The 27441-nt window shown below is 43.6% G+C and overlaps 4 protein-coding genes and 1 long non-coding RNA gene across 5 annotated transcripts; 3 read left to right on the plus strand and 2 right to left on the minus strand.

Annotated features, from left to right (window-relative positions):
- Positions 1–1055: 1055 nt before the first annotated feature.
- Positions 1056–15218, minus strand: LOC145704671 (laminin-like protein epi-1). Its single transcript, XM_081782146.1, has 9 exons — positions 15058–15218; positions 14657–15013; positions 13613–14197; positions 11739–13505; positions 11525–11687; positions 2827–9912; positions 1511–2779; positions 1342–1464; positions 1056–1296 (listed from the first exon to the last, which is right to left on the minus strand). The coding sequence occupies exons 1-9, from the start codon at positions 15103–15105 to the stop codon at positions 1061–1063; spliced, it is 11634 nt and encodes a 3877-aa protein (XP_081638272.1). The 5' UTR covers positions 15106–15218; the 3' UTR covers positions 1056–1060.
- Positions 10273–11514, minus strand: LOC145705027 (uncharacterized). Its single transcript, XM_081782475.1, has one exon. The coding sequence runs from the start codon at positions 11452–11454 to the stop codon at positions 10273–10275; it is 1182 nt and encodes a 393-aa protein (XP_081638601.1). The 5' UTR covers positions 11455–11514.
- A 2733-nt stretch (positions 15219–17951) lies between the features above and the next one.
- On the plus strand, positions 17952–18536 carry LOC145704677 (uncharacterized). Its single transcript, XR_014134478.1, has 4 exons — positions 17952–18089; positions 18134–18249; positions 18287–18429; positions 18469–18536. It is a non-coding gene; the product is annotated as an uncharacterized LOC145704677 (long non-coding RNA).
- A 93-nt stretch (positions 18537–18629) lies between these two features.
- On the plus strand, positions 18630–19417 carry LOC145704663 (EGF-like repeat and discoidin I-like domain-containing protein 3). The gene is made up of 2 exons (XM_081782137.1): positions 18630–18718; positions 18921–19417. Exons 1-2 carry the CDS (start codon positions 18713–18715, stop codon positions 19374–19376), a joined length of 462 nt encoding a protein of 153 aa, XP_081638263.1. The 5' UTR covers positions 18630–18712; the 3' UTR covers positions 19377–19417.
- A 4665-nt stretch (positions 19418–24082) lies between these two features.
- LOC145701526 (uncharacterized) lies at positions 24083–26906 on the plus strand. The gene is made up of 9 exons (XM_081778742.1): positions 24083–24135; positions 24201–24237; positions 24528–24832; positions 24879–24917; positions 25052–25084; positions 25148–25342; positions 26255–26389; positions 26442–26562; positions 26788–26906. Exons 3-9 carry the CDS (start codon positions 24611–24613, stop codon positions 26904–26906), a joined length of 864 nt encoding a protein of 287 aa, XP_081634868.1. The 5' UTR covers positions 24083–24135; positions 24201–24237; positions 24528–24610.
- Positions 26907–27441: the final 535 nt, after the last annotated feature.

Consider the following 27441-nt stretch of genomic DNA (forward strand, 5'->3'; position numbering starts at 1 on the left):
AATACTCACTCTAGAATTAAATTTTTATTATGCAAGAATGGCAATAAATGTCTCTTTTCTTCTGAAAACGCAACGAACAACTTGACTCGTCCAAATATTTGGTCGATCGAACAAGCCACAGTTAACAAGACCGAGCGGACTCCGTTGGATAGTCAATTACATTATTATTAGGAATAATAAATGATGTTCTTTCTATTTTGCTTACTGTCAAAGTAAGTCATTTTACAAGATGAAAATCAACACTCAAGAGCCTCTTCTAGTATCATCGACATTCTAGTCGATTGCTTCCCAAAAAGTATGCTTCGGGATAAAGGATGAAAAAACCAATGGAAACTAGCACTTGCGCAACTCAAAGTAGTTGAACTTAATAAGGAAGAAGAATAAGTTTCCAGACAATTTCCAGACAAGGTCTCATAATTGACGCAAAAATCGTCTGGGACAACTTCTACTTGTACTCCGAAACTAATGGAAAGGGACTTAATGAAGGCTGGAGGTTTTATGAAGGCTTTTTCGTAATTTGTATTTGGACTAAAACTTCGCATCGAAAATTGCTATTTAAGGCTTCCGCTTCTCGTTTCTTTCTCAAATTGGTAGCTCAGTTTTTTTCAACTGGGGGCTGCACATCTGCTATGTGAATCATTGGACAAGAAGATTAAGAAATAACTGAACAGATGGGTATCCTTTTTTAGAAAATGATGCTTCTCTTCAGTGGGTAAAAATCCTCTACTTCGGAATTCGATTTATTTCCGTACATAAACATATGGGCGAAAGATTCAGCGGATTCCGTAAAGATGGATCCCAACTTGATAGGAAAAATACATTCATGAACAAAAAAGGGCAACCATTTTGAAGCACTGATTATGGAAAAGGTTACGGTAATTATTAAATCATTCCATTATGGAAAACCCAATTTGACTTTCTGAAGCTTTCAGTAGAAAAACATCGCTTTCGTTTTCAAGCCGTATAATCTTTATTCACATATACTGTAAAATTGAACAGGCTTTGAGTAATTGTGAAGAATTAATCCAGAATTCTTATTGTCAGTTTTGAAGAGATTTGTTTAGACCGGGCAAGTTAGGGAGTAAAAGTTTCCGCGAATATTCAGTTGATCGTTGGCTTCTGGTTCCCAAGAAACTGGCTCGTCGTTCATGTAGAAGTCTGTCAGACAGCCGGAGAGACGCTTGAAGCTGACGCTGCCGTCGAGAACGGTCATGTGATCGCGAAGAGTTTGTTTCTTTGTGGAATCGTTGACCTTGAGAATCACCTGCTCGTCACTGCCTTCGTTCTTGAATTCGACTGAAAAGAGCGGTTATTCGCTGAAAGATGGAAGAGAAAACTCACCTGAAATTTCAATAGGTTGAGATCTGCAGTCTTTGTTTCTTACAGAAACGCGAGCTACACCCTTAGCGATGTAAATGTAAGCGACGACTTCTTCTTTTTCGACTTTGATTTCCATTCGCTCATCTTAATTGATTTCAGCTAGATTTGGGCAATTTAAATTTTGTTTTACCTTTTTCAGTGTTGAAAATTTCTACAAGCTCGAATTTCTCGTCTGTGGGAGTGAGCGTGACTTCGAATTTTTCAAGACGTTCTTTGAGAGAAAAATCAATGGCGGTTCCTCGAGGAGAGAAGAAACCAACATCGCCGGGTCGAGAAAGAATGGCGGGAGAGTTCTGGATTCGCTTTGGATTCATTTCTCGATCGTTCATCTTTACATCGAAGACTGCTCCGCTGAAGCCCTCGACATTGTCCATGGTGGAAGGGCATTTGAGAGGAGTTTCACCGATGAAGAGAGTGCTCAATGATTTCTTGGCAATTCGCAATCGCTTGTTTTCGGAATATCTGTCGAAACTCAAGATGAACTTGGTTTTTCCGCGGCTCATTTCTCTCGCTTCGATTCTGATCTGCACGCGCTTGTTGACTGGCAAGTTCTTCTTGAGATCCACTGTGTCTATCTCTTTCTGCCCGTCGGAGATGTACAAGCTTGGCTGCTGATTGACAACGACCAGGGAAACGTAAGCACTGCAGTCGTCATTTGTCAATTTGGCGATAGTTCCGTCTTTCTCTTCAATTTCAACGTCGAGATCGAGTTCGAACCGGTTGATCTTTTCGCCGTTGCGGAGGTTGAATTTCAAGAAGCTATCTGGTTTCAGCATGAATTTCTCAACTTCTGGGATTCGTTGATCAAAATGCTCGCACTTCTCGTGGTGGACCTTTCTCGAGCGCTGGTGTTCCCGAGAGCTGGCAGAATCGACCGACATCTCGACGACATGAGTGGACATCAAGCTTTGAGGAACATTCGCGTGGCATTCGTTGAAGCGCAATTGCCCCTGGCAGATGTTTCTGGTCCTGTCGTGGCAGAGGAAGCCGTCAAGAGCAGTTGCCAGGAAGACGTTCTTCTCATCCCGGAGATTTTCGATGAAAGGAACTGTCATGCAGCCGAAGAACGGTTGCTGGACGCGCTGGTTTTTCACATTTCGACCGCCGAGAGTCAGCTCGATGCTTTCATTCTCCACTTCTGCCAGTTCAAGTGCTTCGAATTTTTCTTCGTGGCCGTTGATGGAAACGAACAATCCCTCGCCATTTTTGCGTTCGATGGAGACAGCGATGTTCTCTTCCGCGACGACACGAACTGGGACGGAGAAGGTTTCTTCTTCTTTGTTAGTTTTGATGAAGAAGTTGGTTTGATCGCCGTTTGGTGTGATGCCGAACTCAACGAATCGCTGGCCGTTTGGATTGTGAGCGCGGAGAAGGACGGAGTTTCGGAGATTGTAACCAGCTAAACAAGTGATTGATAAAGGTTTTGAGGATTTTTCTCTGAATTACCTTGGATAGTGAAACTGAAGACGGCTCTGAAATTGCTCAAAGTTCCCTTCAAGTTCTTTCGAATAATCGCTTCGTTTCCGTTGAATGAGACTTTCTGGAGATTAGGGGTTTTGCACCCAGGCAAGATTCCTGATTTCATGACAGAAGAACCAGGAGCGAGATCCAAAGGCTTGTGATTGATAGCTGTTTTGCCGAAGCAACCGGTGTATCGCTTGTTGTACATTGGAACGTATTCTGACAGATGGCTCAAATCGCCGTAGATTGGTTGGAAACCACCGAGATGAATTTGGTTGGAGATTCGGAACTCGCAGCCGTGGCAAGTCTTGCTCTTCTTTTTGATGTAGAAATCGTTTTCAACAGAGACGACTTTGTTTACGTTCCATTCTTTTACCGACAATCCAGCGACGCCACCAACCATGCCGATTCGAAGAGTGAGCTCGTTTGACTCTCGTTGGATTCTTGTCACGTGCTCTGGCTTCATTCCGAATGCGGTAGGGATGTAAGGATCGTTCGTCTTTGGTCGCTCAAGTCGGACTGCATTTGGTCCTGCTTTGTAACCAAGATTGTATGAGAAGACAGGCTCGCCATTTTGCAGTTCAAGGGCGAGGAAGTAATCTTTTTGAAGTGGATCGCCGATGAAGAAGATCAGCGCATCAGCTTGGGTAGTCGCTCGAAGCTTCATCTGGAAAACGATAGTTCCGGAGTCCTGGTTGACCATGTATTTTGAGTGCGATTCATCATCGAGATGAGCCCATGAATTCTCACCGGAGAACTGGTAGCAACCGGCTGTTTCCTTGATCGGCGAAGTTTCTAGAATCTGTTCCCAGTTGAGATGCTGCTGTTCTCGGCTGAAATCCTCAGCTGCCTCGTCGAAATTCCAAACAAAGATTTCGCGACCGTTGAGGACGACTTCTGCGAGTTCCATTTTCGTCGAAGTACTCTTGACACCATCAAGTGATTCGGGGAGAGCACCAAGAATCAAGGTAGTTTTATTGGAAACAAAGGTATTTTCTTGCGTTGGGAAGGTTGCGAAAACTTCAGAAGATCTCGATGAATCATCAAGCTTGGAGACATGGAGGACTAACTGATCGACGGATCGTCGAACTCGGATTTTCTGCCAGGTGCTGTCGGGTCGGAAAACTTCAGTGTCTGATTTCAAAATGACTGAATCGGCATCAGCGGTGTTCTTGAAGACGACTCGGGGCTTTCCTTCCAAAATTTCAAGAGTCAAGAAGCTGGAATCGGACTCGAACAGAGTGAAAACATGAGCAGATGGCTTACGAGGCCGAACAAGGATTTCAAGATTGACTTCGTCGACAAGCTCAACGGGGAATTTGACCTCAGAGATGTCGTAGATTGTATATTCATCGTCCTTGATCTGGAGAGGAATCTTGTTGGAGATGTAGTTTACGAGAGTCTTTGACATTTCAATTTGCTCCATGATCTCGTCAATGCTCTTTTGCATTTCTGCAAACATATCATCAGTATCCTTGGCGATCTCGTTGATTTCATTATTAATCTCAGCGAAGTTGTCTTCGTTGACACCGGTGGCGATTTCGACAACCTTGTCGCCGCACGATTTCATGATGTTTTCGGTTTCTTCAAGCATCTGCGTTGCTTCTTCAGTGTATTTCGAAATGTGATCGTACGAAGTTTTGACTTTTTCAAGATTATCGTTGATTTCTTTGCCGGTCTTGAAGATGTCATCGACTGGAACTGTTTTATTTATCTCGTTGAAGATGTCCAAGTTGTCAATTAGAGTTTGATAGGCTTCCATATCAACAGGTTCGTTGTAGATTTCATCTAGTTTCGCAAACTGAGCATCAAGAGGGTCTTTTTCTTTGATGAGGAGATTCAGATGGTTCTGAGTTTCATCAAGTTTCTTGTCAGTTGCGTAGAGAGATTCAAGCACTCCGCTGCAGGTAGATTCAGCTTCTGATTTTTCAGTAATTGATGGAAGTCGCCCATCAATACCATCGAGCAATTCCTGGGCAGACTCAATTTCGGCGAAAGAATTTTTGATAACTTGGTCAATATTTTGAGCACGCAACACTTCAATTTGCTTGTCAAGTCCAGGAGAGACTTTAGTGAAGAAAATCTCATAATCGCGGTGAATTTGCTCAATCTTGGCAGCGTGTTTTCCAGCGTCGGCAACCCAGTCTCGCTCTTCTTCTCCAATCTGCTCGATGACCGCTTTCGATTTTTCCATTCGCTCTTCGATTTGTTCGAGTCCTGAAATGATGGTCGCATCATTGTTGAGTCGGTAGATGGAATTTTCGAATTGAGCCAATGGATCTTCACCAGATAGGGTAGAGTAATCATGGCGAGTTCCATTGTTCATGATGTTTGCGTCATTGAGTATTTTGGACGTTTCATAGTAGCTGGCTTTGTAGTCGTTGGCGTCCGAGTGAATCTGCATGATCGTCTTGTTGTTGATTTCAGTCAAATCCATGACATAAGAAAGATCTTCAGTGATTTGATCGAGAGTTTCTTTGAACTGATCGAGTTTGGCTTTCTTTTCCTCGATTTCTTCAATCAGAAGACCTCCTCGGGAAGAAAGCTTAGTGACATTGTATCGTCGATTAACATCTTCCAATGTCTCTGTCGCTAGAATTTGCTCCTCAACTGTGGCTTCGTTGTTTTCGAGACGCAAAACTTCGTGATAATGGATGTTTGTGATGTTGAAAATAATCTCTTGGGCAGTTGGAACCCAGACATTGTCGAATTCATCGAAGTCAATTTGCTTCTTTCTCGCGATTTCCATAGCTCGGAAGCTCAATTCATCCAAATCTGTCGAAAGAACGGTCGACTCCTCGAATCTATGCTTGGACTCATCAGTCGATAGTTTTGTTCTGACTTCGTATTCATGAACGTCGTGGCAAGTTCCGATCATTGAGTTGTACATCTTTTCGAATTCGCGAACCTGATCGCCCGAGGAGTAGCCCATGAGATTTCGTTCCAACGAGTTCACATGATTTTTGAGTCCCTTGAGCTCCTTGTCCATGATATTTAGTTTCCGATAAGCAAGGCCACCAGCTTTTGTGACTTCCAGATCAGTCAGGCGAATCGACACTTCAGTAGTGTACATATCGAGAGATTTTTCATCGTATCCGAGGAATTCATCCCAGTCTCCTTCTGTTCGAGGACCGAGAAGCCAGTCAATGCAAGATGAGCACGGTTCGCATTTGGTGTTTAGTCCTGATAGACGAGTAACTGCTCGTGGGTTTTCGCATTGATCGCATTGCGCGCCAATTACTCCTGGAGGGCACTCGCATCGGCCGGTCTGAGAGTCACATGGAAGACCAGGTGGACAATTGCACTGCTTGCAGCCGGAAGAAGTCAGATCATAGTGACCTTCTTGGCATTTGTCGCAGTTGAGTCCTTCAACACCAGGCTTGCAAGTGCACTGTCCAGTGAGTTTGTCGCAAACATCAGATGTAGAACCGTTCTTGTCACAAGCGCAAGTTTTGCATCCAGTCATGTGACAGCTATCAAAGTCCCAGAAGCCATCAGCACATTGATCACATGTCTCGCCAACGACGTTTGGTTTGCACTGACAGTCGCCGAAGATGTTGTCACATCCTTGAGAGCCGCAGATGTTGCAGTTGCACTCCTCGCAAGACTTTTCAATCGCGTTTCCAAAATAGAAAGGAGCGCATTTTTCACAGTGTTTTCCTGCAGTGTTGTTGATGCAAGCGAGACAAGTTCCATCTTGATCATCGCACTGAACGTTGCCGGTGGAAAGGTCAGAGTTGCCATTGCAATCGCACTTTTTGCACTCTTGGTTGATCATATTTGGGCGACCGAACCAACCAGCATCGCATTTTTCACAGGCAGCGCCGGTGTATCCTGGCTTGCAGTTGCAAACAACGTCGAAATCATCCTTTTTATCAGGGTTGAAGATGTTTGTAAAGTCCGTGAACTCAGAGTAGTCGGCAATCTTTTCATCCTTGACTTGGTGGAAGCAAGAGATGGAGTGCGAGTTGTGCTCGCTTGGGCAAGGACAGGGTTTGCAATCGGCAGAAGTTCCACCTTTGGCGTATCCAATGAATCCCTCGGCGCAGAACTCGCAGTTTGTGCCCATCGTATTGTCAAGACAGGTTGAGAGCTCAATTGTACTCTCGGCCAGTTTCATTGCCGAATCTTGAATGTAGATTTCGCTGCCGTCTTGTTCAACACCTTCAATGTATTGGCTAGAAACATCGCTGGTAACATTGTTCAAGAGGATGAAAGTTTGCTCGCCAAGGAGAGACGAGGTATCCCAGTATCGAGGGTAGCCGTCTTCGTCGCATTCATCGCAGTGGTTGTTGCATTTGCATTTCTGGCAGCGCTGGTATCGAGAACCTTCAGTATTTGACTTATCCCAGTAGTAGCCTTTATCACACTCCTCGCAACTCGGTCCCACGTGACCTTCTGGGCAAGTACAGACTTCGACGCGGGAGCGGTGAGCGTATCGAGAAGCTTCAGAAGAATCAGAATATGGCATCTCAAGTTGGTCGGTAAAGTCGGTATCTTCGAGGATCAGATTGGAAATTTGAATTTCAGAGACGGCAACGGGATAGGAAGCTTTCATTTTGATGCCGGTCAAGTCACGAAGAACCTTGAGCAGTTCGTTTCGAGAGATAGGTTGGTGAGTGAGGGCCGAGAAGAAACCGTTTTCCATGAGTGGAACTCGGACGGTCATTGAGTTTGAGTCGGATCGATGTTCGTCGGATTTCCAGTAGATGCTGAGTCCATTACCGTCAAGATAGAGATCTGGATCAGTGTTGAGCGACGAGAAAGCGCTGTTTGCAGCCTTGTCGTGCTCTTCTTCGTCCCAGGTGATTGTGTACTCAAGGAATCCACCGTAAGCGCCAAGTCTGTTACCGCCGTATTTCTTCACAGGAGCGACCCAGTAAAGAGGCTTTCGAGCTTGAGAGTCGGATCGAAGAGCTTGGCCACCTGCTTTATTGACTTCCAAGGTGATGGAGTTTTCAAAGGCAAAGAGGGCTTTTTCGTAGTTAGGCGAGATCATTCCTTGAACACGCCAGTCTTCAGCTGTAGACATGTCAGAAACGGAGAGAACAGCAAAGTCGGATGGTCGACAATCAGCATGACCGGTCTCGAGTTGGATTAAACCGGAGCAGTAGCAGGAAATGCAGCCAGCTGGATTCTGAGAATCGAGGAAGAAGGAACCGGCTTTGCAGCGAGAGCAGCTGGTGCCTTCGACGTTTTCTTTGCACTGGCAAGCTCCTGTTTTGACATCGCACTGGTTATTGTCCCCGATGGTACCGCGCTCATCGCACTCGCATTTTTTACAGTTGGGGAATCCGTAGTAACCAGGGAGACATCGATCACAGCTTTTACCAGTGATGAAGGGTAGGCAAGCGCATTGACCGTTGTGGTCGTCGCAGCTTTCAGAAGCGCCGATGGTTCCTTCAGCGTTGCAGTTGCAAAGCTTGCATCCTGTGATATGATGGTATCCGTAAGCATCATCCTGGCAGCTAAGGCAATCTTCAGATGTATTTGCTGGGCAGAGACATTCGCCAGTGCTCTCGTCGCAGACCGTGTTTCCGACACAATTGCATTTTCTGCAATTTGGCCAGTTGTAGTAACCAACCTCGCATCTTGAGCAATCGCGTCCGATGACATTTGGCTTGCATTCGCATTGACCGCCGTAGGCTTCGCACTTTTCGCTGTATCCAACTGTTCCGGCAGTGGCACACTGACACTGCTTTGGATTCGAGTTCGACATGACGAGGGTCAAAGCGTTGTCTTTGCACATTTTTGGAATATCGTCGTCACGTGGGTCGATCAAGAAGCCGCAGTTTTTAATAAACCAGTCGGCGTGGTTGAGTTCGGCGAGATCAAGTTGTTCAATTGACCATTTTGTCTCCGGGATGACGATGAAGTTCTTGATTCTGAGAGGTGAGTTTTCTTCGAAATCGATTGAAAGAGTGATTGCTTGTTCTGTGAAAGGGAAGACCTTATCGCCATTTTGGAGATAAATAATCGCTCGGCAGCCAGATGTCAATTGGCAGTATTCAATTCGGACGGTGCCATGGAAAGACTCAACAGCAGATTCGATGAAAATGGATGTGTTGTAGCTCAGACTCTCTTCGTTGTAGTAGTGGATGACAACGAGACTTGGCTCCTCTGCGTGAAGTTCAGTGGAGACATGAACCTTGGTTCCATTCTCTGGAGGCACGAACCAAAGACTGTCTGACAGACGAATTTCAGTAGCAGCAGCTGGAGTGGATGGATAGACAGATTCATCAGGGTTGATAAACTTAGGGCCGTGGCTAGAAATTCCTAGTTTCTTTGGCTGAACAACTTCGATGGACCAATCTTCAAACGGAATGACATGGATTCTCCTGATAAAGAGCATTTGATCGTCTCGGATTCTTCCTTCGTGGCTGATGGAAAGATAGATCGGACCGGCATCCATATCAATCACTGAAACTTCTCGGTTGAGAGTCACGCCAACTTGTCGGCAAGAGAAGAGATAGTTGCAAGCATAGGCATTGTAATATCCGGGCTCGACGCGCTCGATTCCGTGTTTTCTGTAGGTGACGTCGATTCGCACTTGTTGGATTCGCTCAACTCTGTTGACGTAGTCCATCACGAGGACGTACTTGCCTTTTGTTTGAATGTCGATCTGAGCGTAGAGGTTTTCCGCTTTGGTTCCGTCCAACATGAGCATCTTTTCAAAAGGCTGTGTTCGTCCAGCAACAGTATTGTAGACCATGGGAGGGATGATTTCAAAGTCGCCGGCGAGTGGAAGTCGGAAAGTTGAGTATTCGCGGACAACAGTTCCGATCGGAAGGGGGAAGTGATCATACATCATGCATTTTGACCCCTTGGATTCAGAGAATTTGCATGGCTCGTCAACTTTTTGCTTGAGAATTCGCGGCTCATAGTAATCTGCTGGAAGAAGAGCGATGTAGTCAACCAAGACACCTTCTTTTTTGAACTCGGCTCCTTCAGTGTCGATTTCAAGTCGGAACTTGTACTCGCCTTCAGAAAGAACAGCATCAGTGTTGAAGGAAACGGTAGACGGCTCTGCTGATTGAGGAAGCTTGATCTCGACGATTTGTGGAGCTTTGCCTAAAAAGAACGGTAAGTCAATTGTTTATTGAGAAAGGAAATGGGTTTGCTTGTTCAAAAAACTTCGATTTCCCGGTGAAAAACAAAAACGAACTTGAACATGTTTTTTCCTCTGACTCGATGTTTCGTCTTTTTCTACTGTTCTCAGAAGAAGAGTCGTCAAAAGTTATCGCATCCCTAGAAGAACTAGGAATGAAATCAACCATTATTGGTTTCTCGTCAATAATTTCTTCATTGGCAAAGGAAGCGCATCCAGAGTAGCAATCCTGCTCCTCAGCTCGCAAAAGATGCTTTCGACCATTTATAATTGTCGTTGGACACCCTGATCACGGTTTTTGATTCTGATAAAAATACAATAGACTATGAAATGGTTAAAACCGAAACAGAGTAGCTAGAAGATAAACAAGTAAATTTTCTAGTTCGTTTTCCTCCGTCAATAGAACATTCGCACGCTGTCCATTCTGACCAACCCTGAATCTTTTGTTCTTGAGTGGTTTCGATTTTTTGTGTAGTCGTAGATGTCGAAGAAGATTCTGTTGTTCTTCTTGTCGTGGTAGTTGTTGGAGGTAAATTTGAGCCTGGAGAAGGCCAAATAAGATCAGCACTGAAGGATGAGTCAACTGATTCTGGAAGAGGCCACACAGGGTCTATTGAAGACTCTGTTGTTGTCGTTGTTGTTGTGGTAGTTGTTGGAGGTAAATCAGAGCCCGGACGAGGCCAGATAGGATCAATACTGAGAGACGGGTCAACGGATTCCGGAAGAGGCCAAACAGGGTCTATCGAATTATCAGACGGTACTGTTGTTGTGGCTTTTGTTGAGCTTGCTGCTTCGCTAGTTGCTCGTGGAGGCGGGAAAACAGTGGCGATATTTTCTCCGGTGATAGGTTGGGGCCAAATTGTTGAAGATTCTGTCGCTTCTGGTTGTTCTGTTGTTGTCGTTGTGGATTGTTTTGTAGAAGTCGTTGTTGTAGTCGTAGTGGTAGATGTTGATGTAGTCGTAGATGTTGATTTAGTTGTAGATGTGGTCGAAGTTGTCGAGGTTGAAGTTGTGGTTTCCACCTTCTGATGAGCTGTAGAAATCATCCTCTCAGAAGTCATTCCTTCTTCTGGCATTGAAGTGGAGGACTGATAACCTGGTGGTTTCGGCCAAATGGATTGATGAGCTTGAGTTACGATCGGCTCCCAAGTTTGAGTTGTGATCTCTGCAGCAATAGTTTTTGCCGTCAAAGTTGTAGATCTTGTAGTCGATATTCTTGTTGTGATAGTGATTTGTTGCTTTTGTGTGGTAGTTGTTGAAATTACGGGTTTCGATGTCAGATGAGGATCATAATCAGAAAACTGCTCAAAATATGGATGGCTGTCTGATCTAGGCGGAACATTTGAAGAAAAACTACTTTCCTCAATGATTGGATCATTTTTATGAAAAAATTCTCGAGTCACTCTTTCCTCCTCCTCTTCTTCTTCAATACAGTCAGTCCCGATCTTTGTCATGATCAGCCTCCCTGTTAGCGTAGAATTTTCAGTATTTCGATAATGAAGCATAATTTTGAACAAGCTCTCCCCTTTCAATTCGACCTTTCCACCAAAGCCCACATAATTCTAAAAAACTTACATTTAACGACGAGATCATCAGATTCAACGCACGCCAAATCGGAAATGTTCAATCGCGCGGTGATGAGTTTCGTGGTCGGATTCACGAACCGGATGAGAACTTTGTACAGTGGAATCGCGTTGGGAAGAGGTTTCTCTATTTCCCCGTGGGTTACCACTGCTGGCTGGGTTAAGGAAATTTGTTAGATTTTCTGGTTAGTGAGTTTTTAAGGTACCTGAATGTCTGAGAGCTCAGCATAGCCTCGGAGAGAAAAGTCTGGGAAGAGAGCTTTATCGACTCCGTATCGAACATGTTCTCCAGAATCGAGATATCCATCCTCAGCCTCGAATTTGTACTTGTACAATGTTGGGAAATACCAGCCAGATTCGACATCGTCACATCTTCGACCTTTCACGTGATCTTTGCAAGTACATTGGCCATCGTTGGCTTCGCATTGAGCGAGAGCTCCTCCTTGAGTTCCGCCAACATCGCAAGAGCAAGGAACGCAGCCGAAGTAGTCCTTTTCTTCCAATCCATAGAATCCATCGAGACATTTGGAACATTTTCTGGTGCAGACATGATTTTTGCAGTTGCACTGTCCGTCTGAGGAAGCGCAGTCTTTTATTTCGTTGAGCAAACCAGCCCGGAAACAACCGCATTCTTCGCAGCCGTCTGGATTGCTTCCTTGCAGATTCCAGTGTTTGTTCAAGCACTGCTCGCAGTACATGCCCCCAGTAGCTCTCTTGCAAGTGCAGCTTCCAGTTTCGAAGAAAGAGCAATAGGCCTTGTCAGGGTTGGCGATTCCATCAGGATGGCAAGGGCAGCTTTTGCACTCCGGAAAGTTGAAGAAGCCCAGCGCGCAAGAGTTGCAAGTTCGCCCAGTTGTTTGAGGAAGGCCGAGAGAAGCTGTTTCTTGCGATGTTCGGCACTGGCATTGTCCGGTAACCTTGTCACAATAGGCCGATTCTGCGCCATTGAGATCGCACTCGCAGGCTTTACAAAAGCCACTCTCGTCCATGTAGTAGTTGTCAGCGCACTGGTCGCACCTGACACCCGAGTATTCTTCTTTGCAAACACATTGGCCGGTGTAAATATCGCAGGGCTCGTTCTTAACGCTACCGATCTCTGAGCAGGTGCACTCGCCACAGTCCGGGAAGGTGTGGTACCCGGCGCGGCATTTTTCGCACTTGGCTCCGTCAAATCGCTCGTCGCAGAAACAGGAGAGGGTGGAAAGAGTGGAATTGCAAAACTCTTCAGTTGTTCCGTACTTTGAGCAGAGGCATCGATCGCAAGCGGGGTAGTTGTGATATTGTGTAGCACATTGCTCACAGCTATCACCATCAAAAGCTGGTTTGCAGACGCAGGCGCCAGTTTCCTTGTCGCACGGGGCTGTTTTCACTGCTCCAGGCTGCTGTGCGCACTCGCAGGGAACGCACTCGGGGAAGTTGAAGAAGCCGTCGGCGCATTGGTCGCACATTGGACCAGTGTAGTTTTCCTTGCACTCGCAGATTCCAGTTTCTTCATCTGGTCGGCATTGTCCGGAAGCTTCTTCAGTCGATTTGGTTCCCGCGTAAAAGCATGGGCAAGGATTGCACTCAGGAAAGTCCATGAATCCTTCGGCACAAGAGTTGCACAAATGGCCAGCGTATTTCTCCTTGCACTTGCAGGCGCCCGTGTCGTGATCGCAAGTAGTGTCGGTGTAGTTGCTTGGGCAGTCGCACTCGAGACAGGCGTTCTCGTCTATGATTTCAGCAGCTGGATTTCTGTAAAATCCATTTTCGCACCGTTCGCAGTTGATGCCAGTAGTGTGGTGTTTGCAGTCAACGCAGACTCCGCCACCTTCATAGATGCCATCGATGTTCATGGAGCGGCCTTCGCGCTCGACGTTTTCGTCATAGTAGCACGCATCAGCGTGTTGATGACAGTTGCACGCGACACACTCGTTTTCGTGGTCGCGCTCGGCGTGTTTCCATTTCCGCTGGTTAAAGAGCGGCATGCATTCCTAGTTTCATGGGCTCCAAAAATGTACAATTTCAAACATATTGTACGTAATAAGAGGAAGTTCAGAAGTTCCACTACCGAATTCCTAATTAACTATTTCGTCATGACAAGTTCAGCTATTTTTGGATCCCTTTCCTGGCAGGAAATTCCAGCAGTGTTGTGCTTGCAGTTGCATCGAAGCTTGTAGTCGCCAGAGTTCTTGTCCGCTGAGCACTCGTCCGCGTGACCGTTGCAGTCGCATCTGCCGCCGATGGAGATATCCTTGATCGAGTAAAAATATCGTCGCGTAACTGACTCGTCGTTTTCCATGATTCCCATCAAATGGCCAAGAAGAGTTTTCGCCAGCTCAAATCGAAGTCGAATCTTGCGAGCTTTGGTCCACGCTTGAAGAGTAGGACTGGACCAGAAGTTGACAGCACCAGGTCGACCCTTGATCAGCGAGACGATGATTTCTCCATTCTCGAGCGGCGGAATTTCGGAAAAGTCAGAAGTGCATCGAACCTCGTCATCGATAGAAACCCAATCGTTGGCGCCAGTGTGTTGAATTCCAAAGTTCGGGGGACAGTCGCTGCCGTGGTTGGCGAAGTATTGCCAGGGATGGAAGTTTTCTCCGTCCAGCGATCGTTCCAAAACCCATCGGCCAGCGCGAGGAGAGTTGGCAAACTTGATCACAATGTAGGCAACATGAAAGACCTAAAAACAGTTGAACTTTTTGTATTCCAAAAGAGAGCGAAAAAGACATTTCGCACCCGCAAAAGATGAATTACGCTTCCCTTGATTGATCTCCCACGAGCTAATCATCCCCCTTTTACGACGAGTTTACCCCATAGTCACGTCACCAATAAACCCATAATTAAAAGGACCCATAAATAGGTTGAAAGGGCGCTTAGAGTGCTGAATTTCCATTCTTCCCTTTTCCGCAACAATAACAATCGGCCCCTTATTCGAGGCTTTGTTCGTCAATAGAGCGGGTTTACTCGAGTCCCATTGAAAATTTGCACAGTTGTTATTGTTTTTCATCCCTTTTTAGGTTTTCCTGGGCAAATTTGTCTTACAAAGGATTGCTCAAAAAGCTGGTTTCTGAGACAAAACTGTCAATTTACTTTTGAAAGTTCGAAAATTCCACTCAAAAAGTTGACTCAAATTTATTACCTGTCCAAGATCGATGGTGACATTGACCTTGTTGAAATCCTTGTCCAGGGTATTCGAGCTGAGGGGAGGACTTTGCCACCAGTTCTCAGTTCCATCGATGGCATTCTCGATCGGATGAGCTCGGGCAGGATTGGTATCGTCGCAGAGGTCACAGAATTGACCACCGGTGCCAGTTCCCAAGTAGCGGATGAGGGCCTCGTCGGGATCTTGAAGATAGTCGGAGCCGGCGGAGAGTTTACAAAACACTTCCGGTTTGAGAGTGCCGCATGTCGCAGTTGCTTCGATCTTCTTCCCCGTCGCCAAGTTGAAGTACTTTGGGGCGAGGACGCCGTAGTCTTCAACTTTCGTCTCTTTTGCCTGAAGAAATTTTTAATCGAGGAAAATCTTATCAAAAATCTTACCTGACTAGCAAAAGGGCCAAAAGCTGCTAGAAGCAATAATAAACCCATTTTAGGGGTAATTTCTTTTTTATTTCTCCCAATAGAGGGTAGGATTTTATCAAACTCCTCCCTTCTTTTTTTCTATTTTTCGTTTTCCTCTCTTTTTCGTCGAGGGGGAGTAAAATGATGAGGGAGGACGGGAAGGAGAGTTTTTATAAAAAGGAATCGGCGCTGGCCGGGCACTCCGGGAGCGACACCTCGGACACAGCTGATTCGGGCGCCCCGCCGCATTTCAAAGAAATTTTACGCCCGTCGCAGGGAATGAACTCTCCTCTGACTCCTGCTGCGATTCACACTGCTTTGTACTTCGAAATGGTTCCTTCTCGAGTTTGGCCCAGATATGAAAAACGTATTCCTTTTGTCTATTTTGCAATTATTCCAGCCATGAAAGTCATTATTCTCATCGTGTTACACTTGTACAACATCGATAGAAAAACAGAATTACGAATTTAAAACCTTCCGTTATATTTGAACATAAATACTGGCCAGATTCACGGCCGCGTGCGCATAATAAAGTTTGACCTGCACTTTTCTTTTTGTTACGAAATGCGTATTAGAGTAAGGCTAATCCCTTTTTTCCTAAAGTCGGCATATTTGTTCATGCCAAAATAAGTGAGGGCATGGTAATTATATCTAACGCGAGTTGTTAGCGGACTATTTGCCCAGAGGTTAGATAGGTAGTGACCCTCTTATTTTTATTAATAAGAGGCACAAAGTACAGCAAACAAGGACCTTGTAAGCTCGGCAACCTGTGTAGAAAACCTGAGTCAGGGTGTGAAATATCTTTAATGAAAAGCCGCGCAGAGATATTTCAGACCCTGACTCAGGTTTTCTACACAGGGTGCTGAGTAAAAGGTACGATGAAAGTGATGCTTTATCATTCGTACTCTTAACAAAATCGAATTTCAATCAAGCCTGCTTGTTATCAGATGGAACCTGTTGCGGCAAACATTTCCCTTCTTACCAACCGCTAGCACTTTCCACCCTTGTCAGATCTTTACCATCACACACTTGTGGATATTTATTTCCACCAAGTCACAAGTTAGCAGCCAACTAGCGTTCTAAAATGATGGCTCTCCCGAGTTTTCGATTATTTAGTTGAGCCTCTTGTTGCATCAAGGAATTCATCTTCTTTGTTGTTGCAAAGCTGCGTAATCTTTCGTGCTTCCTGCGGCGCAATTATTTTGCGTATACGCGTAAGAAATTGAGGAGAGCAGGGATGAGCTCTAACTGCTTGGGTAGCCAGAAAGAAGAGGGCAAGGAGATGTCCAGCGCAGAGCGAGATTCTATGATGCTTGGTAAACTGAAATAACTGCATAGCAAATGCATCATTGGAGAGAAGTTCAAGGAGCATGAACATACATTCTAAGAAATGATCATTTCTAGAGGCGCGATCTTGAGATTATCATATTTTATTCATGGCGTTACGTACTGTAATCATAATTTTCAACGAAGTACCTCTTTGACTCAGGGACAAAGTAATATTTGGCCTAAGATGACATTGTCTCTTCGAGATAACAAATTATCGACATTCTCTGATGAGCTACTACTAAACGCAGTTACAAGCATCTCAAGATTAACTTTTTCCAAGGTCAAATTTCGTAACTGTTTGAAATGCTTATTTTGATCGACAAATCCTACGCTAAGCTGAGCAACCTGTGAAGAAAACCTGAGTCAGGCTCTGGTAGCGGCTTTTTCAAAAACGAAGCCGCAAAGCGGCTTCGCATAATTACCATCCCAATATATTTTCGAATTTCGGCGAAGCCGCTTCGCGGCTTCGTTTTTGAAAAAGCCGCTGCGCGTCTTTTCATAAAGGATCTTTCAGAGCCTGACTCAGGTTTTCTATTCCGCTTCCCGAGCGCAGGCTCTTCTGGTAGTCCAAAAAGGTGTGATCACCAGTCGAGATTTTTTACAAAGCAACAACTTCGCAATTAAAAAAAAGAGGGGCCCTTCTTGACCCCAATGAAAGCCGAAGAAATAGAAGAGCCCGCTTGTTTGTCTAGCGGATTGAGTAAATCTACGGCCGGAGAAAAGGTTTTTTTCTTATTTTCGAGCAAATAGTCTTGGCAAATTGTAAATAGCGGCCCGCTTCGGTGGTGCTATTTATGGAGTGGAAAATTTCCACTGGAAATTATTTATGGAGACGGGAAGAGAATTAGATCTATCACAATTATTGTCAGTGAAAATTTTTGACTTGAGGTCAAGCAATTTTCCTTCCTGCATCATGATTCATCTGTTTCTGTTATTCTTGACACGTGTGGTAATACTCGAGTTTATGCAGTATTCAGAACAACGGATCTAGCGCCGAGCTGAACCAGCAGTTACCGGCTTCAGTTGATCCGCCCCCTGTTCGCTTGAAATCGAGGAAACAGCTTAGAGTGCGAATTCTTACACTCCTGAGAATCTCGACTGAGATATCTAATAAATACTGTTCACCTGAGACTATAATTATCTCGCGACATTTTTTGACTAGATGCAAATTACGCGGTTTAGATAAAACCACGGCTTACGAAGGTGATATAACATTCTTGAGTAATTTTATTGGCTTTACTAAGGTTCTTTTAGTTTCAACAAGAGTTGGCGTAAATGGGATCATATTTTGGGGTCGAAAAGTTTGAAATTTAGGTCAACAAATGGTCGATGTACGGCCTTGTTGAAGTTGCAAAATTCATTAATTGATACGAGAGTTTATTTATCACCATGGCCCCACTTTCCTAGCTGAGGAAATTTTGTTACCTGTAGGATTTTCAGTGTAGAATTTTTGCGCAAGTCTTGACAGTTTGACAAGAACTGAAACAAAATGCAAGGCCGGAATACAGACTACTCTTCTCAGATCAAGAACGAGTCGCAACAAAGATGCGTTTTCTATTTTTGCTATATTTTTGCGAAGCAGCTATTAAAAGGCAGCAACGCTTCCAACAAAAAGATACCAGTGCTGTTCATCGTTGGGCTAATCTCTTTGGACTTCAATATTTTGGAGAGAGATATTGCACGTAAGAATAATTTAACAATTATATGATTTATTAAACTAATAAAGCGACGAGGATCTTCACGACCAATGCCTTTCAAGATGTAGAATTGACTACGTTGATTGTATTGCTTCATGTGGTGATTCTTCTAGCTGCCAGAGTCAGTGTCGGATAGATTTTGCAGGTAGTGCAAAATCAAAAATAAAACTGATACGATGAAGGTTGTGATGCGTCTTGTCCATGTGGAGTTGATTGTCCCTCTGGTTGTGATGGGTGCCCACATCCACTATGTGATAAGTGTCGTGATGCTGAGATTTCAAATGAGGAGTATAAAAGCTGTATTGTCTATCAATTAGACAAACAGGTAATTCCAAAAATAAAAATCAAATGGAATTTTTATAAGAATACTTGCATCAAAAACTGCCCACCAGATCTTTACTGCATGGATCGATGCTATGATGCTTATAGGATAAATGTTCGATCATGTCCATGCATTGAGGGACAGGTATTTAAAATACATTTAACCATGATAAATATATATTAATCGAAAAAAGCATACGACATCTTTGACGAGTACCAAAACAACGATTTACACAACGACATCAACAACAACAGTCAGATCAACAACATTTCCCACAACAACAACAATGATGGTAAAATTTAATTCAATGTTTTGTCTGAAACCCACGGAATTGTCAGCCTCAAAGTTTATACCGTTTTCCCTAAAATCTACGGAATTGTCCGCTTAGTCTGTAATTATTACAGTATAATTTTTATCGTCAATTTGAGACTTATCTTTTTAACTTTTGAATTTGATCGCAGCAAAGCTTTTAACGGGATAATTTTTTAATGTAGACAACGATTTCTTATTTGGAATACACGACAAGAAGTGATCCATGTAATCCTAATCCATGCGGGCCATGGGATTCGAATGGTTATCCCATATATGACAAAGGCGAATGCTACTCAAATGGGTCTGAAGACTTTGTTTGTTATTGCAAACACGAAGCTTGGACTGGTAAAAAATGTGAAATAACTCCTTGTACTACGTCCGAACCTTGTCTTAATGGAGGAACATGTAAGCCAGATAAATACGGCTATGATTATGAGAATGATTATCCTAATGGTTATTCATGTTATTGCAATACGGGATTTCATGGTCATAATTGTCAATATTCTGTGTGCGACAATAATCCATGTTTGAATGGTGGAACCTGTACAGAAGGATCTCAATCTAACAACATCAGCTATACATGCTCATGTCTTGAAGGATTCTGGGGAAAGAATTGTGAGCTCACAGCATCTGATTAGATCTCTTTTGGATGTTTTCAACAATTTGATTCATAGTAATAAAACACATATTATTCCTGCAGATAATCATATTCTTGAAAAATGGCTGACAATAGCACGGAGTCAAGAAGGACTATGCATTTCAAATTTAGAAAGTTCGTATCAGCTGCTTGCACTTAATTAGGACCCTCCTTCAAGGTTGTTCTCCGAGACCATCCCTCCAGATTCGTTGAATTTAATTTCGCGAAAGAATACACAGGCCATCATAATAAAAGCACAGATGACGTTGGCGTTGCATTTTTGTTGTGTAAGTTGACGTATTAAACTGACACGGGTCAGGTGCATTGAGCGAGCGATCAAACTAAACTCGAGTGTCGGCGGGGATCATGACGGCCTGAAACTAACACTTTCGAGTATAGAAGGTGAAGGTTCTACTTAGGGTTTGCTTACTTTGTTTACAAGCGAAAAATGCTCTCAGGAGTGATAAAAAGAGAGTAGACATTGTCTCTTTCTTATTTCTCGAAAGAATTTGTGTCCTCCTTGAATTGAACTGTACTGGAATTTCTGTAACAAACAGATAAAAACTCTTATCTCGCCCTCCTAAAGCATCGACTGGGCTCCGCCCAGACAAAAGGTGAAGACGGGGTTGTTCTTGTACTGATGCAATTTTCCGAAAATAAGCAACTCCATTCCCCGGCTTAGGGAAACAATTGAAAGATAATGAGTGCTCTTATCGCGTCGTCAGTATTATCACACAAATATTAACTGAAAAATCGGGTTCACTGCTTTTCACGAATATTGTAAAGTTCTTCGAAGAACAATAGTTCTGCAGAAAAGTCTGGGCTCGGTAAGCTGCGAAGAAAACCTGAGTCAGGCTCTAGAAGATATCAGATGAAAAGCCGCGTAGCGGCTTTTTAAAAAACGAAGCCGCAGAGCGGCTTCGCAAATTCTACGATCAAAATCATTTTAAAAATTCAAGCGAAGCCGCTTTGCGGCTTCGATCTTAAAAAAGCCGCTACGCGGCTTTTCATTTACTATCTTTCAAAGCCTGACTCAGGTTTCCTACGCAGGTTGCCGAACCCAGCGAAAAGACTGGAAATGTAATCGAAGATTCTGGTCGCTCTTTTTTGGTCAATAAAACTCAACAATAAAAGATACGAAAGAGCATAATTCCAATTCATGATGTCTAACCTCTGCGTCGCAAAGTCTGCATTTCTAAAAAATAAAACGATAATTTCTCAACAAGTATCGAAAAGTTTTTAACTTGGAGCACTCTTTCTCTCTTTGGACTTCTTGTTTAATTTGCTCACAAGCACTTAGCCGACCTTCAAAGCTTTCAACAGAGCAACTCTCCAAAATGCTTGTTTTGAAACGAATCAGTGAACTAAAGATGATCTCTCTCTTTTTCGCGGTGACCTTGTGAGAGGGAGAATCAGTGTAATTTCATAAATTACAACGCAGACGTGCGTCCTGCATGAAATCGCGAAAATCGCGAAACGGGACCGCCGCTCTCGACCGTTTCTGCTCTTGTGTAAGCTTGAACACGAAAGATAATTACCAGTTTGCATAAGAGGATGATGAAGTGACCGGTTTTAGAGAAGAGCGCGAAATTGAATATAGCAAAGTTCTTCAACTCTGGGCGAGAATTTCTCGGCATGAGGGCTTCTAGCGCGAAAAAGTGCGACTTCTAAGCGTGCTAGAATTTCTATTACTGTATTGCTTTGTTGCTGAAAGTTGAGTTGTTGTTTTTTAATTTGAAATTTGAAAGTTCAACATGTTTTCCAAAATTGCACCAGGCGACCTTCCGTCGACCTGCTCCTCCACCGCCCGTTACCCAATCACAGTTTACGCTTGCGTGGTGGCCCTTTGTCAGAAGTGAGTGAAACACTCCACGCTGCATCTGCAAACGCATTTAGATGAGACTACCAGCTATGCGACTAACTATTCCTCGTCTTTTTTCGCGTTTTCTAAGCTGCTTCTTATTAGTATGTTTGCAATTTTTTTCATTTTGATCGAACCATGTTCTTGTTTTATTTTCAATTGAGAAGTTTATTTTGAAGAGCAGAAGAAATTTTCAATGGCAAGAATTTTTGTAAAAGAACAATTAATTAGTTGGAAGGGATTTTTCGATATCAAGATAGAAATTGAGACAACCAGCACAAACATAATTGTCGTGCTCGCCAATTTTTTCACAGTCTTTGCAAAGAGGGCAGTCATTTCGACTCGCAAACTTGCTACCCGGAAGAGTATGACCAAGCGGCTTCGGCCTTCTCAGCACTTTTTGGCATCTTGGATCCTCACGGAAGCACTCTTTGCAGATCCAATCATTGAAGCTACCGAATTCGTGCTCGTCGTCTTCGTAATAGATGCACTCGGTGATAGCTTTTCTAAAAAGATATGATCAGAAAGAACTTTGTGATCTACTGGTTCGTACGTTGCTGGCAATTCTGTTACTTCTTTTCTTGGCTGACTACCCCACGTCTTCTTGTTGCTGTTGTCGTTGTTGGTCGAGTGAAAGGTTGAAGTTGGCCAACCTTTGTTGTCTTCTTTCTTTGGCTCCTTCTTTTCCTTCTTTGATTCCTTCTTTCGCGAAGGAGAAGCAGCGCGAGAAGAAGTCTGAGGAGGTGGAGATGGAGCTGGGCGAACGTAATATGACGGGCGTGATGATGGTCCTCCTCGTAAATGATTATGAACAGTAGTTGCAGCGTTGTAAACATGTCGGACTGCGGGTGGAATGCAACGCAAGACTGAGGAAAAATGTTGGATAAAGGAACTGGGCTCGGCAACCTGAGTCAGGCCCTGGAAAAGCTAAAATGAAAAGCCGCGCAGCGGCTTTTTTTAAAACGAAGCCACAAAGGAGTTTAAAGAAAATTTATAGGGTTTGTTTGCGAAGTTGCTTTGCGGCTTCGTTTCTAAAAAAGCCGCTGCGCGGCTTTTCATTTTAGCTCTCCCAGAGCCTGACTCAGGTTTTCTACTCAGGTTGCCGAGCCTAGTAAAGGAACATTTGAATAGAAGTACCTGTATATCCAGTTTTCGTAAGCGTAATAGTCGTGTCCATGATTCCCTCGCACAGGGCAGGCACATACTTGTCGGGTATCTTGTTCAACTGCTTTCTTCTCGCGGCTCTTCGTGCATTAATTTTTGCTTTTCGTGCAGCTTTTTCCGTTCTGGTGCGGGCGCAATTCTTCGCGCTACATTTTGGGCTGGAATTTGCGGAAATTAAAGTCGACAAAGGAGTGTCTTGAACATTGCCACTGCGGGAGGACCTGATGGGTCCTTGATCAGCACGATTACTCGAAACGTACGCCAGCCAATTTGCGTTTCTGGAAGATGACTCAGTAATTTTTCGACGAGAAGCGTCAGCAATCGCTCTGTCGAATCGAAGGTCCCATTCTTCATCCCTTTTCCTTTGCGCTTCTCGTCGTTCTTCCCATCTTTGTCTATTCCTCTTGGCCCTCGTCTGCTCCAGTTTCTAACAAAGTTGAATAAGGGAACCCCCGCGTCCAGTAATTATAATCATGTTACAAAGATGCTGTTCTTTTTTGAGTACTTACGTCAAAAATGCAATATCCGACGCAGAGGATTACCACCAAAAGAGCAAGTAAAGCAAGAAGGGAGAGGAGGAGAATCGTGATTGGATTGAGCCAGAATTTCGGAGGAAATTGAAAGCCTAAATTTTCAAGGAATATTATTCGCTAGTTCGTAAAATAACCTGAAGTTGTCTGATTCTTTAGATCCGTCAGGAGGGGCATCTTCAATTCTCTTTCTTTTTGTTCTGAAAATGAAAAATGAAGCTGATTAGTTCATTTTGTGATGCCCTGAATGAAGCTCTTCCTCTAAGAGCGCTCGTGATAAGGCGCGATTTAGCGGTATTTTTCTGATTTGAAAATCGCTGTCAGGAAATATTACGCATGAAAAACAACGTGATTGAATTCGAAAAGCCTTATCGAACAGAAAGGTGGTGATAGCGATTCAAAGAATAGGATTTGCTTGTGAAATGAGTATGTTGAAGATCAGCTTGAAGATTTTCCGGGGGTTACTGCAGCAGAAACATTGATTTTCGTAAAAAAAGATACGTCCACTGAACATTATCTTGAAGGCTTCCTCGCTGTTCTTCAAGAATGCCGGGTGATATGAATTGAATTACAGAACTTATCAATATCGAGCAAATAACCACCTTGTTTTTCCCTGGTCTGATGGAATATTTTTTCTTCGTGGAGCTTTGAAACCGCTTTTTGAGGTTTATAAGTTGAGATTTCAAAAATCATGATGAATAGTCTTAAAAAAGGATTAAATTAGGTACGGGTAAATATTAATCTGACGCCCTTATAGATCAAAAAGATGCGTCAAAGCTACAGTAAGTCAGTAAACTTAAATTTGAGCTTCAAAAATTATCGTGGAAAAAGCTCAAAAAAGCTCTAGATCAGAAGTTTTGCAGCTTATCTTTCAAAAAAATGTTTTTCTCAAAACTCAGCCCGGATTCCGGAAATATACACAGAGAAAGAGCATTTGAGCGGTTTTAGAAAAATCAAGCTTTGGCGATGGCGAAATTTACTGATGCGTTTTGGTCGGCTCGATTGGAACTGGCTTTTCGGGAGATGCCGTGGAGCAAGATTAGCTTGGAAGAGATTAGAATTGGCGTTCAAGGAAAAGTTCTGAAAAGAAACTTTTGACGATTTTGTTAATTTTTCTGATTGAACTTTTCTGGTGAACTTTTGTCAAAGTGAACCAGGGAGAAATAATAGAAACCGCGCTTGAAAAGGAGGAAAAGGAGTACAAGGTAATTCTGACAGCTGCCCGGCTAGAGGGGCTTACATTACCGACCGGTTTTTATGTCGACTTTAGGGAACACTTCTGATTGAGTCGCTGCAGCTGTTTGCGTGTAAGTAAACCCACGAATTTCTCAATTTCCTAAAACCATGAAATTTCAATTCTAAGGAAGATTAGATTTTCATCTTAGAAACAGCTTAGCTCGGCGACCTGTGTAGAAAACCTGAGTCAGGGTTCTGACTCAGAGATTTCGATTTTTCAATTCCTTTTTGAACTTCCGGCGAAGCCGCTTTGCGGCTTCGATTTTAATAAAGCCGCTACGCGGCTTTTCCTTAAAGATCTTAAAGACCCTGACTCAGGTTTTTTACACAGGCTGACGAGCCCAGATTCCCCTATTTTCAGCCGAAAACGATGTCCGATTTGATTTGAGCGAAGATTTCAAAAACCAAGAATTTCAACTTTGCGTTGATAAATTTGTGGAAAGCATGGTAGCTGCTGATGAATTCGGAAAATACCCAACAGAGGATCAAATTAGCGGGACAATTCGAGTTTATGGCCCCTCTCAGATAAATGAAAAGTTCGAAACGATCATTGGCGAGCTTCGATGGACCATTTCGTTGATGACGGTTCCGGCCGAAAAGCCAAAAGAGCCCGTGAAAAAGGTCGAGAAGCCAAAAGCAAGGAGAGTGACACGAGTGAGAATCAAAGTACGGTCGTTCTGAAATTGCATTAGCTCTAACTCAGCTCTTTTAGCCAGTAACGAACCCTGACGTGCCTGCCGATTGCCGCCAGGTAAGCAGCCATTTTAATCCGATTACAGGAAGAAGAAACTCCTCGCCGATTTCTCCGTCCACGCGCCCGGGGGCACAGCGAGTATTTTTCGAGCGACGTTTGATTCTGTTTCGTTTTTGAAGAGTTTATTTTAGGATCCGCGAATGGCCAACTCGATTGTTTCGCAGGTACAGCTAGAAACGAGTCGAAAAATAATGTATCGAACATTTACTAAACTAAAAAACTCCCAGGCAGGAATGGAAGAGATAGAAGTCCTTGTTCACGGAGCATCGAACTTGTTCAAACCTGGAAAGGAACGACTACCACCGCGAAGGGCTCAAGAATTTCAAGAAAATTCAAGAAATAGGAAATTCAAAAAAGTGTCGGGAAAATGCATTTTAATGAAACGAGGTGTCAAATTCAGGGCTTACAACGATAATATGCCTGTCAGAGATAGTGCTTCCAAGATTGCCAGCCTCTAAAATGAAAATGTTACGTCTGCTTCCCGTGTACGTAAAATTAGCCCGTTCAAGTTCTATGAACAGGTTTAGAATGACTCTTTTCAGGAGATAGTCGATTTCGTGAAGATTAATTTTCAAAATGACTTTTTCGCGAAAAAATTTCACTGAAAAATCGCGGAAACGATCTCTTACCCTGACTCAGGGTCCCTGAGCGCGACAACCTGTGTAGAAAACCTGAGTAGAAAACCTGAGTCAGGGTCTGAAAGATTTTTTGAAAAGCAGGATTGGAATGTTTTTGATTCAAAATCTTTCAAACCCTGACTCAGGTCTTCTACACAGGCTGTTGAGCTCATCCCCCAACCCTTTAACTTTTCAATCACAGTATAATGCCAACTAACTCTTGTTAAACCACAGAGCTACATTAGTAATCCCCCCTGTAAGCTTCCCCCTTTCGATTGAGCACAACATACGTAACACTAGAATACGTAATGGCCACTCTGAAGAGCAAAGTAGTTGCAACTTGCATTCTCAAAAACTGCCACGGACTGACCTTCAAAATTATTCTTGAGTCCAAGAGCAGCGTGCTTTTGTCTCATTCAAGAGCGAGTCCGACTTCGACAATAATGTTCCAGCAAAGTCATCAACCACAGTCGCGAGGAAATCATCAGCGCCAATTTGGGCAGAAGTTGTGCAACTCAAGGCCCGTGTTGTATTTTCATCGCTATTACCGTATTAGAGAGATATCTAATTATCAAAAAACATAATCCAAAAACGCATGCTCCGTCAAATGTATTAATTAATTGAGGGTAAACAAAACACCGATGATCTCTATTTCGAACGGTTCTTTTTAGAGGTCAATCAAAGGCAAGCACTTTTTTTTCCAACGCGTTTTTCAAGTTCAAAGCCAACCAAGAAATCACGGCGATTCTGTCAATCATCGACTACGACAGCAAGGCGGTCCTCTCAAAATTCAAAATTCCTTCCCAGCGACTCCAGCCCTTCCAACAGTACCACTTAGAACTCGTCGACAAGGTGTCCCAACAACTAAAAATGTGCGATTCTAATCCTGTTTTCATTCACATAGGATACGAGCTGTTTTGTATCAATTCGTCGAAAGCAGCATTTGTGCCCTGAGAAATCGCTCGAATTTGTCCTTTGCGAGATGAGCGATGAGATCAACGACAACGAGCTTGACGGCTTCACCGGTAAAGAGCGCTTCAGAACTGGGCTCAGCAACTTGTGTAGAAAACCTGAGTCAGGGTCTGAAAAATCTTTTATGAAAAGCCGCGTTTTATGAATTCCGCGGCTTCATTTTTAAGAAAGCCGCAACGCGACTTTTCATTTAAGATTTTTCAGACCCTGACTAAGATTTACCACACAGGTTGCCGAGCCCGGTTCTGAAATTTTTTAGTAAAGATTTATCTTTTCAGCTATTTTCCGGCCTATTTCTGATATTCTTCATTACCGGGAAAGCTACATGCAGGAAAGAGCTGCTTATAAAATAAGCTCGGCAGCCTGTGTGGAAAACCTGAGTCAGGATCTAAAATAATTTAAATAAAAAGCCGCTTAGCGGCTTTTAAATAATGAAGCCGCGAAGCGGCTTCGCCAAAAGTACCATTTGAATCCATTTTGAAAACTTAGCATCTCTCAAATACTCTCTCAAATACTGACTCAGGTCTTCTACTCAGGAAGTTCGAAGCAAGATTCAAGTAAAATGAGCTCTGTCGCAGCTAATCTTCGAAGGTCAAAATCGCAACGTTATCGACTTCCAGCCAATCGACTTGTTCAGCGAGACGCCGCGGTCGCCCTCCGACTCACCGGTTGGATTTCCTCAAGGAATGTTTTGTTACATCAGATAACCTAAAAAATACCCACGATAACGAAATGGTCGTTCAAGAACTCTCTCGCTCATGTTCCTGCCAATTTTTTAGAAGATTACACATCGCGCAAAAAATATTAGAAGCGTTCTACTCAAGTTTGGTTTTGACAGGCGCAGTTATGTAAATTGATTAATGATATTAAAAATTAATACAACATGCTAGTACCGGTAGTAAGCGGAGTGATCTGGGCTTAGCGCCTCAGCA

Source organism: Oikopleura dioica, chromosome PAR (assembly GCF_907165135.1).
Source record: "Oikopleura dioica chromosome PAR, OKI2018_I68_1.0, whole genome shotgun sequence".
NCBI lineage: Eukaryota > Metazoa > Chordata > Appendicularia > Copelata > Oikopleuridae > Oikopleura > Oikopleura dioica.